This window comes from Microtus pennsylvanicus, chromosome 5, assembly GCF_037038515.1.
Source record: "Microtus pennsylvanicus isolate mMicPen1 chromosome 5, mMicPen1.hap1, whole genome shotgun sequence".
In the NCBI taxonomy this organism is placed as follows: Eukaryota; Metazoa; Chordata; class Mammalia; order Rodentia; family Cricetidae; genus Microtus; species Microtus pennsylvanicus.
In genome coordinates this window covers 80,858,824-80,876,904 of record NC_134583.1, presented here as the reverse complement: position 1 = coordinate 80,876,904, position 18,081 = coordinate 80,858,824, and the positions used below count along the sequence as shown (strand labels likewise).

General features: G+C 48.6%; 1 protein-coding gene across 2 annotated transcripts in view; it reads right to left on the bottom strand.

Annotated features, from left to right (window-relative positions):
- Positions 1 to 18,081, bottom strand: part of Inpp5a (inositol polyphosphate-5-phosphatase A) — a 196,409-nt gene that overhangs the window by 87,723 nt on the left and 90,605 nt on the right. For both annotated transcript variants that reach the window (XM_075972662.1, XM_075972663.1), the window contains exon 4: positions 16,514 to 16,601. In XM_075972662.1, coding sequence (XP_075828777.1) covers positions 16,514 to 16,601 — 88 coding nt within the window. The remainder of the gene's footprint in view (positions 1 to 16,513; positions 16,602 to 18,081) is intronic.

Below are 18,081 nucleotides of genomic sequence, written 5' to 3'. Positions count from 1 at the left end.
ACATCCGTCCATACACAGGGATGTGAGACTAAAGTCGGGACTACCCTTGAAATGTCAACAGTAGTGCAGAGACACCTTCCCCCACCTTCCCTCAGATACCTTGCTCTTACCACTGGACCACCTGCAATTGGAAACAAGAAAAAATAACAAACACTGATAAAAAGTTGCACCTGAAAAATCTCCACTCTAACTTATGCTCAGTGTACTTAGCAAAAGGTCAGAGCTCCGGAATCTGCTGGATAAATAAACGCAGGCGAGGTGGATGAATCACTGGAGAACTGGCGCATGGCAGCGAATGAATAACCTGCAAATGCGTCCCAAACCCCATTATTTCCCCTTTTCCAGAAGCCCAAGATTCATGTCCTCGCATGCCGCCAGTTCATTACTAAGAACTATCATCCCTCTTCCGGCACACGCCAGGCAGTGTGCACAGCCCCTCGAGGACCCTTTAATGTTTAATTCCCCATCATCCGCTCCGCTGAACAGCTTAATCTCTGCTTGTATGATCAATACTATATCAGTGTAAATTAAAATGACAATTTTAAAGTAATTAAGCCTGTTAATGCTCGATTCAAATGTCATTATTTGCACTGGGGATCGAGGAGAAATCACACCGTGTCTGAGGTGACAGGGAGACGCTTGAGCCTCCTCACCCTGCTGTATGGTGCCACTGGAGGCTTTAGCAAAGCGGATTAACTTCTGCCTCGCCCTGCCAGGGTGCCTATCCAATTTCTAAAGAGGATAACACAATTTGATGAATTTAATTCCAGCTACAAACTCAATTATTGTGATAATAGATGAAAACTGGGAGGGGACTCTAACAAGACCCACGTTTTACAAATACACTTACCTCCACAATGGGATGCGGCAGCAGTGGCCTGATTTGATTTGTTCCCTCTCTTTTGAAAACCCTTTAAATAATTATGACGGTTGGAAGGACAGCCAACATTTATTAAAGAGACTTGCTCCAACCCAAAGGGACTGTGGCTTAGATAATCTGGGTCACATGAAAGCGCTTGCTGTCCCAAGCTGTACAGCAGCATTTATGAGACAAGCTCCGTGTTATCATTGCATTGCTGGGCTCATAAAGACATACATAAAACTCGCCAGTCATGGACCAGAACTGCCTGTCCAATCCTGCTGCCCAGCTCCAGCCAGGGAGCCAGGAGCCAGTCATCTTTTCTGGGTAGACAGTGGGGACAGTAATACATAGAAAATGAAGGGGGAAAATCACCACTCTGCTCTGATTCCAAGGAGCCAAATGCACATTGGGAGCAGGATGCCCATAGTGTTCACACCAGTACTTCTCTGCCCAAGGGCTGGGGCTGCCTCAGGGACAGTGGCCGTCGCTGGGCTCTATTCATTACATCAGCAATAAAACTGACAACCAAACATTCATTTCAAGATGAAGAGCAAAGTGTAACAATTTCCGTTTGAGAGATGTTTGCACACTGAATGGCCAATCTTTCGGACCTACTCAGATAATTGCAGGCCCTAATCTGCTATAGGAGTTGGATGGGAGGGGCGCCCCTGCCAGGGAAGGATGCACACTTAAACTATCTAAACCTCAAACATTCTGCAAGAAGGGACGTGTACACTTAGCTTTCACATGCCCCTGCAGAGCTGAAAGGCTACATCATTTTCTCGTCCCCACATACAAATCCCTGTTCCACATGCTTGTGTCCCCCTCTAACAACTACTGGTAGAAATCAGTTTTAACATAAGAAGGGCAGCATATGTTTAGTCGGGTCCTCTTTTCTGCTGAGTGTAAGTACTTTCTAGAGTTTACAGACAAGCAACTAGAGAGGATACCTTCAGTGAGAAGTTCTCATGCTGTGGAGACAGACCCCGAGATATTCTGTTTTAGGAAAATGTCACATAGGAATGACACAGTTAGGGCATCCTTAACTCTTAACCAAGGGAAAACGTTACACAGAAAATTCCTTCAAATTTTACCACCACTTTGCCTTGTATAAAACGAGAAACTGGGCTAACAAGATGGCTCGATGGGTAGAAATATGTGTACCAAGACTGATGACCCAAATTTGATCCCTAGAGTCCACATGGTGGCAGGAGAGAACCGGCTCCTGAGACTTGTCCCAACTTCCACATTCAGTCACCTGCACATGGCAGACATATGAACAAATATTATAAAAACAATAACAACAACAACAAAACTAAGATCTTCTGAAAAAATACAAGAGACAAGAATGTAGGGAGGCTGGCTTTGTTTTGGGAAGGGCACTTTCCTGACTCTCAGGAGTGGCTCCCCATGTCCCCAGTGGCTTTTTTGTGGTGCATTGCGGTGACCCTGAGACATTTGGGACGGATGATGCTTTCTGGTAATGGCAGCCTGGTGCTCATCCTCAGCCTTTGTCAGGATGAGGGACATCTGCAGAGGTGGGGCCTGGTCACGTGAGGTTTAAAAATGGGGGCCCGTGCCAGATCGGCTATAGCTTACTCTGGGTTGGCAAGCTGGGGCACCAGCCCAGCCACCCATTTACCACAGTTCTGGAAAAGAAGGGACAACCTCTGACAGTGCAGTTCCTCCCTATAGTAAGCTGTGAACTCCACCACAGACAGCATCAACTGGAGAATAAGAACCCAGGCACAGAAGTCATGAGCTATGTCCTCCTGGGCTAACCTCTTCATGTAAGCAGGATTCTGTTTAAAACTGTAAAACAGCAAGCCCAGTCTAAAGGACATGAATCCAAAACAGATGAGGACTAAGTAGAAAGACCAATGACCACAACCCTAAGCACCTAGTGGAGGCACAGTGAGAGCCCACTCTTGACCACCACACCCTACAGATATCATACTGGCCCACACCCAAATGTATACATACCTTGGCCCTGGAGGCTAACCAGAAACCAGAGACTGCTCATGGCTAAAGGGACAGCAGGGTACAACTCTGAAACATGGTTAGAGTACACAGTGGTCAATCAGCTGCCTCCCTCCCTGCTGCATCTCAAAAATGGTCACCTGGCCCACCAGACAAGAGCATCTCCCTCCGGCTAGGCCTGGCTTTAGAGACACATGCTATGCAGACAGGGGCTAGGTCAGATGCTGAAGTTCCCATCGTCCTTTTCTGCAGACCAGTCAAACCTTTTTCTGGGCACTGAGCTATAGACAAGGAAGTAGTTGAGGACTTGGTGAGAGTGCAGAGACCTAGCCACTGAAGCCACAAATAGCTGGCACACATGCAGAGACCTTGACCTGAGCCCACTGCAGGAGACCTAGCTAGCATCTACATGAAAACCTTTGGGTCAGAGGAGAAAAGACCCTAGAGTACCCCCACGGAGTGCAATAAGCCCTGCAAACTGAACTCTGGAGGACAAGGACCCAGAATGCTCCTGCATCTGAAGTCAAGCTTGTCAGGGCAAAGGGGATACACTGGATACACTGCTACAAGAGATGGCTTGGTCTCTGTCTGCAGCACAAAGACACCTCAAGGAGACCAGGCATGGATAAGGCAGAGGCCAGGGCTTGCTAGAACTCCCAGGAAAAACAGAGTCTAGGCAAGCAGGGCAGGGCTCACAGGGGACTCCAAAGAGAAACGTCACTTGAGGCCAAATAAATAGAACGAGCAGCTACACTGTGAGCACCAGCGCTATTTTTTTATGTCCACTGCTTCAGTGATTTTCTGTCAAAAAATGCTAACAAGCATCAAAGTCCTTAAGAGCTTTACAATCTTTCAGTTTGTTCACCAATACATTTCCTGCAGTGTATTTGTTTCCTAGGCTCATGTGACATGGCCCTCGATCATGCCTGTCGGCAGCCTGATGGATCTGCCGCCATCAGGCACCTGGCTCAGCTTCACCAAAGACCTGTTAGAGATTTCTCACCAGAGAGCACAGCACAAAGATAGACATATAGTAACTAAGGCCCTAGGTGGGAAGTAGTCAGGCTGGCCTGGATTTGTAGACCACGAGTGTCAAGCCTCCAACACCCCTCCCCATACATGCAGCCAGCAGCCACAGGCTCCCAACTCCACACTCTTCTCCTGCTGACAGAAACCAGGGCCCCAGACTCACAGCTGACTGGCATAAGCACCACCAGCAAGTGACCTATGGGAGCAGGAGGGAAGGCCAGGACAGATTAGAAGCCATGATTGCAAACATAGGCCTCTGAAGGCTTTGGGGACAATGACCACAGAACCAGCCTTTACTGCAGATACAATGTCCACAGTTTTGGAAGTGAAGGACACCTGGGGGGACAGGCAGGGTCATGGGACCAGGTATCACAATTATCTGGGGCAGACGGGAGGCAGCACATGGCTCCTTGCTGCCCTTGGATGAGGCATATTCCTGGTCTTCAACCCCCAGCCCCGCCCCATTCACTCCTGGAGCAAACTTCCTACTACCAGGCACAGGCTCATGTGTGAGGTCTGAAGCTTTATGCAGTATACTTTCGATGACAGGTGCATCCACCTAAAATTGGAGCAGTCCAGAGTCCAGATGGGAGGGGGTTTCCTCTCTTGTAAACAGGACACTGTCAGCACACAGCAGGGACAGTGCTTGGTACTGGAAGGTGGGCTGTTGGTTTGAAGGGACACTCAGAGACAAGGGCACTGCCCTGTGGCCAGCAGGTGAGCACCTTTCACTCTCACCTGCCATTTCTGCTTCTTACTGATAAGTCTGCTCAGATCTCCCTCCATGTTAAAAACCAGGTTCTTTGCCCTACTTTTATTGATTGATAACAGTTGTTGACATGATGAATTTCCAGTGAAAATTCTTGATCAGGTAAGATTTGCAAATGTTGTCCCATGGGCTGTGAACTGCCTCTACTCTTGCAAAACCACTAATGTCTCATTTGATGATGGCTGCCTTCTTAACACTCCATGCCTGCCATGTTCTGTAATCACTTCTCCCTCGGGTTTGTAACCACACGGAAGTTAATTTCCACAGTTTCTGGTGAAAGCTGGGATTTTACTCATGAAAAGTCGTCATGAGTAAGGGTCATTCATCCCTCATGGCTGAACAGCCTGGATACCTTCGTCAAAACTCAAAGGTAGTATGCCCTTGAAATCCCAGCCCTCAGAGGCTTGAGGCCAGCCTAACCCAGATGATCTCCAGGGCCTCCTTTCTAGTCCTTGGCCTGTTTTGCTGGTTTTATACTAACATTCCATTGTCTTGCCCACTGTAAATTTGTAGCAAGTCATGACCAGAAAAGATAAGCCCTCCAACTCTGTCCAGTTTCAATGTCACAGTGGGCACTGTTGACCCTTTACACTTTCATATAAAATGTAAACGCAGATTTTTGATTTCTATAAAAAAAACAACTCTGTTCCAACTTTGATTAGAAGGGCACTGAAGCATCATGCCAACCTGGGTAAAAGAGATATACCGATACTGCTGAGCCTCCTCCGAGCCTGGTACAGCTCCATATGCTCAGCTCTCACTAACTAAAGCGAGCAGCAGGCTATGGGTCTCAGGATATGGGTCTTACAGAGCACTGACCTAGTGCGGTCCTGAATGGTCCAGATTTCGGTGCTACTGTAAAAGGTAATACTACTTAAATTTCAGCTTCCCACAGAACTATTTACAAACTGATAGCTTGCAAGTCACTGGACATGGGACAAAATGTCAGAGATCTAAACAAAATACTTCATGTTAACAAACCCAGTTCTGGGGGCAGGAGAGATGGCTCAGAGGTTAAGAGCACTGATTGTTCTTCCAGAGGTCCTGAGTTCAATTCCCAGCAACCACATGGTGGCTCACAACCATCTGTAGTGAAATCTGGCGCCATCTTCTGGCCTACAGGCATACATACAAGCAGACAGAATACTGTAAAACAAAATAAATAAATAAATCTTAAAAAAAAAAAAACAGTTCTGGCCACTGGTACTGCACCCTGGTGGCTCACTTGAAGGAACCTTGTTCTCCTCATGCCAATGCAGTCAATTCACGAGGTTGATCCTACACCTCAAGCGGTCTTGTCTGTCTCTGGGTTGAATCCTCAAACCACAGCACAAAAGGTGAAGGTGTGCCCCTAGGGACACAGTGTTGAGTTGGGTGGAGGAGCAGAGGGCATGTGGGAAAAGGGACTAAAACACAGCTTCACATCCCACTAGGATATGGGAGTTTCCTACTGGTCTCCACCCACCCAGGTCTGAACTTGTATCTCATTTTTTTGAAAGGCAAAAGACTGAAGTCAAGAAAATGAAAACAAACCAGGTTGGACCAGTATTTCTATTCCACTTTGTGAATTTACTTTACTATGAATTAAAGGCTAGATCAGAGAGACATTTAAGTTAGAAACAACCAATCTGTCACCAGATGACTGTCCCCTCATTCCCCCAAATCCTGCAGCAATCCCCACTGACCACCCCATCACACCATAATTCTTTCTTTGATGCTCCAAGCATGGCATAACTCTGGCTTCCTCTCTCCCTGCCAATCATGTTCAGATATTCTATGTGCCAGTAATGTGTGCCCCTTCCTGAGCTGCTCAGTGCAACATCTGCTTCCTGGATGCCAGGTCCCTAAGACATGCTCTACCTACACCATCATGCCAGGTGCTTTCTTTATGTCCTCGTGTGTGCTGGTTTAAGTGTCTGTCTGTTCCTTCAAGTTAGAGCATTAGATGTATTATGTATAACATGTCATGTCACATGTAGTGTGTAACATGCTACATGCTATATGTAGTCAGCTCTGTAGCTCAACCGAAAGCATAGGCTTCCACTGTGCTTGCTCTGGCGAGCTACTAAACTTCTCTTGGATCTACGCTGCTAAGGACAGCCCAATGCTCAGTAGCGGAGAAGACCAAGCTCAGGTACTGTTTGCCACTAAGGGCTCCTTGGTGACTGCCAGAGTGTGAACACTACCTGCCTGGTGTCTTCTAATGTGACCTGGGTCACCCATGCCTGCACACTGACGTTAACCTGGGACATCCACTACTGTACCCAGCAAAACACACAAAATGACACTACAGGAACCCAGACAGCTCTGCTAGAGTGACTGGCCAGGAGGACCAATAGATGCATCTGGCTACGGCCAAGTGTTAGGGCTTCAAGCTCAGTGGAGGCTTTGGCCTTTCTTCTGTGGTCCACACAACCCTAACTGAACTGCCTGGCACAGAAAACCCTTTGTGCAGGGTTCACTAGCTAGACGAACCCTACTGACATTCCATACTGACATTCCCTGTCCCTCTTGAAAAGATGCTTCTTCAGCACCTTCTCACCCAAATGTATTCTCAAAGCTTTAGCCAATGTCTCAACCTCAACCTCTGCATTCATCAACCTAGAACACAGGTCCTGAGAGCAGGGGTCGGAGTATCCATCCTTGTGTCCATATCTCATGCTGGCAGCAGGTCCAACACACAGGAGCACACCCTGGTTTTCCAAGGCCAATAAGTATATCACCCTCAGGATAGGAAAGCAGGTCCAAGCTCTTGGCTAAGCCTAGCAAACTTTGGTTCCTGAGAAGAAAACCAACACCCCTGTCCTCTCTGCCCTACAAAGAGATGGCTGTCAGTATCCCAGAAATCCTTTTTGTGGTTACCTGGTGAGCCTCCCTGTGGCATAGGGCATGTGTGCCTGTGCCTCCTTCAGAGACACATCTGACCACAGCCAGAAATGAGCTGGGCACCCCCACTGTCCAGCAAGGGGCAGTCCCATAAGAAGATGCACCATTCCCATCTAGTCATGGGAATCTGGAATTCAGGAGGTAAGTGCTGCCTGGCAGTCACCATATCATCCCAGGGGAGCCAACCATATGTGTAAAAATGACTTGGGTTACAGAGACCCACATTGGAGCACCAGACAGAAATCTCAAGGTCCAAATGAGGAACAGAAGGAGAGAGAGCACGAGCAAGGAACTCAGGACCACGAGGGGTGCACCCACACACTGAGACAATGGGGATGTTCTATCGGGAACTCAGCAAGGCCAGCTGGCCTGGGTCTGAAAAAGCCTGGGATAAAACCGGACTTGCTGAACAATTGTCAAGCGGACAATGAGGACTACTGAGAACTCAAGAACAATGGCAATGGGTTTTTGATCCTACTGCACGTACTGGCTTTGTGGGAGCCTAGGCAGTTTGGATGCTCACCTTACTAGACCTGGATGGAGGTGGGTGGTCCTTGGACTTCCCACAGGGCAGGGACCCTGATTGATCTTTGGGCTGACGAGGGAGGGGGACTTGATTGGGGGAGGGGGAGGGAAATGGGAGGTGGTGGCGGGGAAGAGACAGAAATCTTTAATAAATAAATAAATAAAATGACTTGGGTTCTGATCTTCTATTCCAAACCTGGTATTGGTGGACTGGTAACATCTCCACAGTACCACACCTGGGAGAGGTAATGCCAGAATGACGTTGAGGTATTGGGAGCGCATACAACACCCTGCACACCAGCCAGCCATTGCCACCTCCTCTTCAATCAATGCTCCCTAAACCAGGATGGAGTAAGTATTCTTACTTACTGGGTAGTGGTGGCATATGCCTTTAATCCCAGCACTCAAGAGGCAGAGACAGGTGTATCTCTGTGAGTTTGAGGCCAGCCTGGTCTACAAGAGCTAGTTCCAGAACAGGCTCCAAAAATCCTGTCCAAAAAGAAAAAAAGCAAAACCACTCATTCATGGCAAGCAGACAACAATGACTACATGACTGGCCAGGGCTTCTCCATCCTTGTGAGAGACCACAGACTCAATCAAGGATACCCAACCCTGAGCTGATGGCTCCATCCACCTCCCAGCACTGAGCTTTCTCAGAATCCCTGTGGTGTTCCTTCCCTGTTCAAAAAAATCCATCAGTAAATATCTCAACCTCTTGTCCCTGGCTACTTTAGCTCCAAATACGAGTGACAATGGAGAGGTGGGCTAGCCATGAGTCACATGAGCTCTCTCAGACACTGTGGATAAACAGATGAAAGCTCTGGCATGAGGACCATGGTACTATAGCTCTTTGCCCCAAACTCCCCCATCAGAAAGTAGACCGAACATGGAAAACAAAGGCAACTACTTCTCATGGTTGACAGAACCCTATGAACAGGCACACAGCTGAGTCTTCCAGTGCCCACAGGGGCACATTTTGTCCTTTCCAACATTCAAAAGGCAATCTGGATCTCCTGACATGCATAGGAACATACCTAGGTCTTTTCAACACCTACAGGGGCACATCTGGTGTCCTCAGCATCTACAGAGGTATATCTAAAGGTCCTCAACAAGAGGAACCTTGGGGTCTGTCTGGTATTCATGGGGACTTGTCTGGATCTCATAGACACCCACAGGGGCACATCTGCATTTACCTGGTGCCCACAGGAGCATGCCTGGGTCTGCCCCATGCTTACCTGGGCACATGGGGGTCTACCTGATGCCCACAGGGGCATATCTGGATCTGGTAGACACTCACATGAGCACATGTGGGTCTGTTTGGTGCCCAGTGAGCACATATAGGTCTTCCCAATATCCAAGGGGCACATCTTTGTCTGCCTAATGCCTGTAAGGGTGCATCAGGATTTGCCCAATGCCCACAGACATGAAACTAAGGCTGCCCAGCAATAAGACCAAGAAGCATGAGAAGTTGCTGGCAGAGCAGAAAGTACTGGACCTTTACTGAAGCTGCTTAAGACCAAGGTTGCCTCTTCTTCTCTGCAGGCAGTTCTCTAGCATCCAACCTGCCTCACTTCAACAAACTCAGCACCCACTTTTGAGTGTTAGTTAGTTAGTGAGTAGGATCCCTCACTCCTCAATACAGCAGGATGAGTGACATAGTCACGTTTTTCCACCCAGGAAAACCCAGTGAAGATGGGCCAACACAAGGCCCCCACTGCTCCCCTGTGTGGTGCCTAGAATCTGCCTCTCTGGTCTTCCTGCCAGGCCAGGTGGAGACATGTCTGGCGGTGTATCTCAGCTGCCTTCTGAAAAGGAAACTTTATAAGAGGCATGTCTCAGCTTGTCCTTGACTTTAAGGGAATCAGAGTCAACCACTTGCAAATCCTGGAGTCCCTTCAGGCACCACCCCTCCTGGAGACATGAGACACAGCCTGTTCTAAACATATGTCCTGGTCTAGGTAGACTCCCTCCAGGGCCTGGGCTATAGCCAGGAAAAGTCTCACATCTCCTCAGGATGCATGGAGCCCGCAACAAAATTAACCTCGTGGCAATTGTTTCCCCCAGTTTGATAGTCCAATGTCAGCTCATCTGTTACAGGGAAATAAAAAAGTCAAGCCTAAATGTATAAAAAATTATGATGGAAGTCCTAAATAAAGCGTAGACTGCAAGCTCATTGAGTCAAAAATCAATCAATCAATGAGGGAGTGGGTCAGGAGCACCTCATAAGCCCCAAAGAAATCATTTGCCCAAACACTGGGATTTAACGGTGGAGGACCAAATTCCAACACTTTTAGGAAGTAAATAATGAAAAATCAATTCAGAGGAAAAACAGATCAAGAACCCTGACTCTGACGTGCCGACACATTTATTGCTGAATACCATTCCTCGGCTGACCCGAAAACTTCGGAAGGTGTTTATTTACTTTCAACACCTTCCAGGGATCAATATTTTTAATTTGGATCCGAGTTATTATTTTTCACATCACAGCAGCGGGGAGCGGCGTAAAGTGGCTCATATTTTAGTGCTAAAAAGATCGATACGACAGTTTCACCTTCAGTGCAGCCCGGCTGCTGGGGCTGCACATCATCGCATCCCGAAGGGCCGTGGTGCCGAGGCAGGAGGGCAGGTCATCACCCGCCAGGGGTGCAGACAGCCATGATTTAACTGAGCACAGAGCGCTCAGTGCCCTCAGAAAACCAATCTTGCTCCTCTCACTTCATCAGGCCTCAGGTGAGGAGGAGGAGGGCAGGGCCCAGTGCATAGGGGGCCACTGCTGGCAAAGATTAGTCCCTCATCATAAATGCATTTGCCTTCCCTTCTTCTTCCTCAGATCAAAGAACATCAGCAAACTCCATTAATTCCCCACAAATTTCCCCTAACACCTCAAAGCAGGGAGAGACTTCTCATACAGTAGTGAGAAGGGGTCTTCCAGGAAGGGGCACCTTCCACACCTCAGTCACACCCTGAACACCAGCACCAGGGCCCCTGCTGGGGTAGTGAGGCCATGCAGGGCAGGGGCCTTCTGAGCTCACTTGGGGAGTGAAGGGAAATAGTACATCACGCTGTGACAGCCCCTTGTCAACTTTCAGCATCTCCTGTCTTTCCTAACCCTAATTTAACCATCATTATCCCACCCAACTTCACACTCTGCAAATAAGCCCAAGAAAACCCAAGACACCAGGCAAAAGCAGATTCACATATCTTATGTGCTCTAGCTCATTTCTTAGGCCTCCGGGAAACACCTATTCCCACCAATGCTGGAAGCTACACAGAGGAGAAAGTAAAGAATGGGACTCTGACCTTGTATGAGGGCAGAAAAAGAAGTACCTGCCCACATGTGAGCAGCATCCAGATATCTAGGCAATCCTGACTGGCAGGCCCAAGGCCTTCTGCCAAGTAAGAGACCCAAGTAAGCAGCAGACAGCAGGGCTTTTACACTGACAGAGCTGTCCCCGAACCTGAGGTTGGCTCTGCCTACTAGAGCCACCCTAGGCCTGCTACTGTCCCTGAATCAGACAGGTCATTGGGATCTTCATTCTCTGGCCTGCCCAGGACCCCATTCAACCACCATCACTCCACGGCCCACACAGACTGCTCATGGATAAGAATCCTAGGGGAATAAATGAGGCCAGAATCCCCTTAAGCACCCCAAACACTACTGGTGCCACCCATCCTGGCTACCACATCTGTGCCCGTCACCAGCAGCACAGCATGCAAGGTTTTCTTCAGGCACCTATACCTCAAGAAGCATGTGCAACCTCCAGGAATGTCCTATGTCCACCTAAACTGCCTCCTTCCCTGGCCTGAGGCAGGGTGTGGGCAGTTCCAGGTACAGGCGGGGCATGAGACTGAGAAACCTACAGATGTCATCTCTTATTAACTGCTCAATGGCACAGAGCCATTCCTTGGGACCTATGACAGCTAGCCAAGCCTCCTCAGACCTCTCAGGAGCTGTGTCATCCACACATTAAGCCATTAGTAAGGTATGGCGCCTTCAAACTTCCCCTAGCTGGGCAAGAAAGCCCACAGGGAAAGGGGGTATTCCCTTATGTACCCTGGCCCTGGGGCATCCTTACTCCTGAAACAAAAGCTTTGGCCAAGTCACACCAGCTCTCAAGGTTCCAGCCAGTGCCCTCTCCTCGGAAGCAAAATCAAAGGACTTTTCCAGCTCCCAGCGGGAATGCTGCTGTATCAGCTGCAGCTTCAAGGGGCCACTCGGGGCTCTGAATCCAGGCAAGGACCATAGCCCTGGTCCTGAACTTTCTATCCCCTACCAGAACTTTAGCTATCAGGTCACCTGGGATGGGAGGTGATTGATAGACATGGCTATCCCAGGCCATGTCTGCAGTCCACCATAGTGAGCACATCCTCTGGCTTCCCAGGCCAGGTGAGCATCAGCCAAGCGTTGATGAACACCCCATGCTGCAATGCTTTCCTTCAGCAGCAAAACAAGACAGCAGTAGAATTATACGAAAATAAATTTCCAATCTCTTCCTCGCTTTGCCATTTTGAAGCTGGAGTACAAGGAAGTCGTTACCTCCCGTACTCTTATTGATGTGCCAGCTTGTCGGAGGTAAGCGATGTGTTTTCTATGCTCCTCTGAGTGGCTGGCTAAATCAGACACACGATTTCCATGCTGCTAGAGTGCCTGATCAATAGACACAGCACAGACCTAGAAAACTTCACCCAGGTACTTCCTCAGTGTCCAATCTGCATGGCTGGCTTACTGCGGAACTCAACTGCGTCACACTGTGATGTTGAGTGCCCTAGGGAGTGGCCTTCAAAGTTCATCTCTAACACTGGAGACAAGAGGCGTAAACTCAGGAAGGCAGTTCTGTCATCCACACCAGATCAAGGCCACGCTTCTAAACTCCATCCACATAGCACAGAGCTCAGTTTCCAGCTGGGGGCCTTCCTCAAGGACCCTCCTTCTTGGGCCTATCTCACCTGGCAGGCTCACGAGGGTCATCGTGTGAATAAGCAACCCATGGCTCCTACCTGGCACACACAAGAAAAAACCCAAAGCTACTGTGAAGTCCAACTTTGTAAAGGTCAGGTTTATTCTCCACTTTGTTCAAATCACTTTTCTTATGAAGTCACAGCTTCAAGTTACATGCCAAATGTTTAACACAGACTTCCATGACTCTTCTACCAACAGAAATGGTGCACACCTTCCACACACTACACAGACCCCAAGGGCCCTCATACCTGGATGTTGTACCTCATTCTTCTTGGGTCTGGCCTGAAAGGGTAGTGTGAAGAGAGATGTGGCCCCTGCCTCCCTGAAAACCCACCTTGGGGAACTCTTTCTCAATTACACTTTGGCTTCTGGCTCTCCATTCCCTATTTCCCTAATGCCTCCCTGAGTTCATCTCTTCATATCCACGCTCCTTGTAACTAGGTCAGGGATGCTCTTTAGTCCCTGATATTAAACACACCCACCAACAGCCTCCACTTCTCTCTTCTGCTCATGACTGCCGCTCTTTCTCTAAGGTACTATTGCCTTCTCCCATTCCATCCAGAGGGGTTGTGGGTATTTACATTTACCCCACACTACCGGCCCTCCAGTGCTCTACCAGAAGACCAGTTCATTCAGTGACTAAACATGTGACTGGGTACCTTTATGGTCAATCAAGGAGGAAACAGTAAACAAAACCAAGCTAAGCTGTTGTAGAACATTATTCTTAAATGTGTTATATTTGTTTATGCAATGATGCAAAGATGTACTGCATTCTTTTATGTTGAATTTGTTTAACTCTGAGAAACTGTGTTACTTTGCCTGCCTAAAACACCTGATGGTCTAATAAAGAACAGGATGGCCAACAGCAAGGCAGAAGCAAGGATAGGCGGGGCTGGTAGGCAGGGAGAATAAAGAGAAGGAAAAATCTGGGAAGGAGGAGCAAGAGAACAACGAGAGAGGATGCTAGGGGCCAGCCACCCAGTCACAAAGTTAGCCACTGAGTAACGATGAAAGTAAGATATACAGAAGTAAGAAAAGGAGAAAGCCCAGAGTCAAAAGGTAGATAGAATACTTTAAGTTAACAAAATCTGGTTAGAAACAAGCCAAACTAAGGCTGGGCATTTATAAGTAACAATAAGCCTCCACATGTGATTTATTTGGGAGCTGGGTGGCAGACTCCCCCCCCCAAAAAAACCCAAAAAGCCAAGAGAGTAAAAGAGTAAAAAATAAGCGACACCACTATGCCAACCAAGGCTGGCTTCCCCAGTAAGTAAAGTCAGGCTCTTAGTGTTCCCAGACATAGTATGTTCATTCCTGCCTCTCTCCTGTGATTCACAAGTAACCTCTGCTCAAGTGGAAACATTCAAACACAAGAAACAGGATGGAGACCTAGACCTTCTAGTGGTAACAACTCAACATGCCATTCTGGCAGAACCTCTGACGACCCAGACTTCTGACACACAAATTTCTAGCTAGCAAGGACCTGGCCATGACAAAGCCCAGACAGAGGAACCATTTTTAGGGTCTCTATACAGCATAGACAGCAGACATCCATCCCACAGAAACAGACACATATGCTAGTCACAGTAAGCACACAAAATTTAATGTCCCCGTTTAAGCATAAAAATCCTCTTAGGAACAATCCCTGCAGGGAGCACGGTGGCTGCAGTGCTGCACTGGTGCCACCTCCTGGCAGCAAGGGCCATTTGCAAGTCTCCTATTCTAAGTCCCCAGGGCTTCCCAGCAAGAGAAGCCGCAGATCTTACCCCAACAGGTCACCCCATCAGCAGGAGCTCCCCCCACCACTCCCCACCCCCACAGCAGCTCATAGAGCAGGTACAGTGCATTCAGTTCAGCAGCCTGCTGGAAAGAGGCCACTATTTTCTGATCCCTATTAATGCCCATGACAGCATTTATGTATAAGATAAATTCATCTCAATTTCCTTTTTCAATTAATGGCCTATTATTTGAACCAGACTCAGCTAAAAACACTCAGCTGATACCATCAATCTTACAAAGATTAAATTTCTCTGTCTGAAGCTACAGGGTATCAGGTTGGGCAAGAGGATGGCTACCTAGCAGCCAGACACTGCCAACTATGTTCAGGAACTCGGGGATGTAGGTCCTTCCTACTAGGACATCCTAAGGTTCCCACTAAAGACCATGACACACCAAGGGATTGCAGTGAGGCGTGAGAAGTGGAGCCAATGTAGTTATAATCTGGGATAAGTGAGTATGTGGCCTCTACTCTGTGCTACCTACAGACGTGGAGAGTCCCTGATCATCACCACCCAATCTGACATGGAGGCACTGCCTACCACACTGTGGCTGATAGAGAAACTGGGCACCAGGATAGGAATGCCAATGCATAGTCACCACTTTACAAGCAATGGAGAGCAAACAATGCTCTATCCTCAAGCAGTGGCCTTCTTCCCTTGTCAGTCCAGCTGTGAAGGCTCTTGTAGTGCCAGACCAGCCTTGTTTGTTTGTGTATATGAGATTTATCCTCCCTTTCCCTGTATTTTTAGGTCACTGTTGTCTATATATTTAAAGGGGGTTATGAAGAAAAGGCCCTTCCTACAGATGACGCCTGCAGTGGAGTAAGGCCTTGATGGAAGAAAGATGGAGGAGAGATAGTGATGAGCCTCTTGCAGCACTGGTACCCCACAGTCTGACAGTGATGTACCTTACTGAGATTCTGTCTGGAGGTTCAGCTGGAAATCCCATTGCCACAATCAGATCTATGAGCTTGTAAGTTTTGTGGAACTGTGGAAACCCTCAGTCATTATTTCTCCAAGCATCTGTTTCCTCTGCCCTCAGGAAGGCCCCACGGACATTATGTCAGGCCATGTGACATCATCTCTGAGGGACGCTTTATGTGCTGTTTTCTCTATTTCATTTGTAGCAGTTCCCATTGCTTTCTTCAGTTTATCCGCTCTTCTTCTGCTGTGTCTACTCTCTTGTCCATCCTCACCAGTAGATCTTATCATTTGAATCTATGTAGGCCTGACTTGAAAAGACAAGAAGCTGGGTCCTAGGGCCTGAACTGGTGCTCAGGTGCACCTGTCCTGAAGCAGGTTCTACTCTAGAGACCTGCTCGTGGCTTACAGAGTGATAGCGAAGCCCGGAACAGGCTCACCAGAGCAGTCTAGGTTCCAGTCCAATCTGTCATCTAAGCCAGCTTTGAGACCCTAGACTTCTCTTACGCCATATATCCCAAGGCCAGTCTCCCCACTGGCCACCCACATCCCAGCTCCTGCCCATGCTTTGTCTGTACCAGCAATTGAAGATGTAATCTTAAGCCTCAGCCAGTAGTACTGCCAGGCTTCAGTGGACTCAGACCACCCAACAGTCAACAGAATGTGAGAAGTTTTTCAAGTTTTTCACAGGAAAGTCACACTGTCTTATGACAAGCATGCAAGCCAACTCAGCACTCCTCAGCAACAGCCAAGACTCAGGTTCCCTTGGCCTGGGCTCATGCCACAGCTTAAAGAGGACTCACTGTGAAGTGCTCCTGTGACTTGTAGTTTTCATCCAGGTAGACGCGAGCCCTGTTGTATTCTTTCATTGCGTCACTTGATAGTAGTTCCCTGGGGGAGAGAGCAAACACAGTAAGCAAAGGCCCAAACACCATGCCTTCCCACAGGTGTGCTCCCAGTCACACGATCGTGCTTAGAAAAATTTTCCATATACCCAGAGTCCCACACAGCCCGCAATGGGGCAAAGTGGGAGAGAGTGGAGGAGAAAGAGGAGGATCCATGCTAGTCAAGGTGAAACCAAAGTTCAGTGTGTCCTCAGCACACAGAGAGCAGCCAACATGGCAGGCTCGGTCTCCACTCAGGCCTACGAGATGCCTACACTTCAAGGCCTCCCAGGAATGAAGACACTGATGGGAACACCTGGGACTCATTTAGACCACACCCCATGTATAGGTGACTTCCAGCATCTGCTGCTCATACCTGAACCTGACAGAAATGGGATCTACAGAGGTAAGAGGCCATCACCTACAGCTATCCAAGAGCCCAGGCAGCTGCAGCCCCGCAGTGAGGACAGGGACAGTGACTGGCATTTCCTTAAAGTAAACAGCAGCCTGTGCTCACCAGTCAATGCAGCAGACTCCCACTGCTCCTCCCAAAACAGCGTCTAGGCTGGCTGGAGAGGAAGCATCGCACATCTAGCCTAGAACATGGGACAAAGGCCATCCCTCCTCTGCTGCAGTGAGAAGCATGCATGTATGATCCAAAAGTACACGTTAGGGAAGGACCCCAGAGGAAACCGAGGGTCTACAAAAGGGAGGGACAGCAGATGAGCTCTGACAGGCTCCAGGGGACCCTTGGGGTACTGCTGCTAGCAGCCACAGACCTCAAAGTGCTTGAGAGTGTGAAAAAAAATGGAGCTAGAGATGACCAGGCACCAACCCTGAGCACTGGGATTCAGGTCACAAGGAATCGGGATAGAAATGACCAGGCACCAACCCTGAGCACTGGGATTCAGGTCACAAGGAATCGGGATAGAAATGACTGGGCACCGACCCTGAGCACTGGGATTCAGGTCACAGGAATCGGGATAGAAATGACTGGGCACTGACCCTGAGCACTGGGATTCAGGGCACAAGGAATCGGGATAGAAATGACTGGGCACCGACCCTGAGCACTGGGATTCAGGTCACAGGAATCGGGATAGAAATGACTGGGCACCAACCCTGAGCACTGGGATTCAGGACACAGGAATAGAGATAGAAACGACTGGGCACTGACCCTGAGCACTGGGATTCAGGGCACAAGGAATCGGGATAGAAATGACTGGGCACCGACCCTGAGCACTGGGATTCAGGACATAAGGAATCAGGATAGAAATGACTGGGCACCGACCCTGAGGACTGGGATTCAGGACATAAGGAATCGGGATAGAAATGACTGGGCACCAACCCTGAACACCAGGCACATCTGGAATCCCATCTAAACTGCCTGGCGGGATGTGGGATGATGCCTTGAGTTCAACCCTCAAGACATACAAGATGGAAGAAGAGAACCGATGCCTGCAAGTTCTTGTCTGACCTCCACACACATG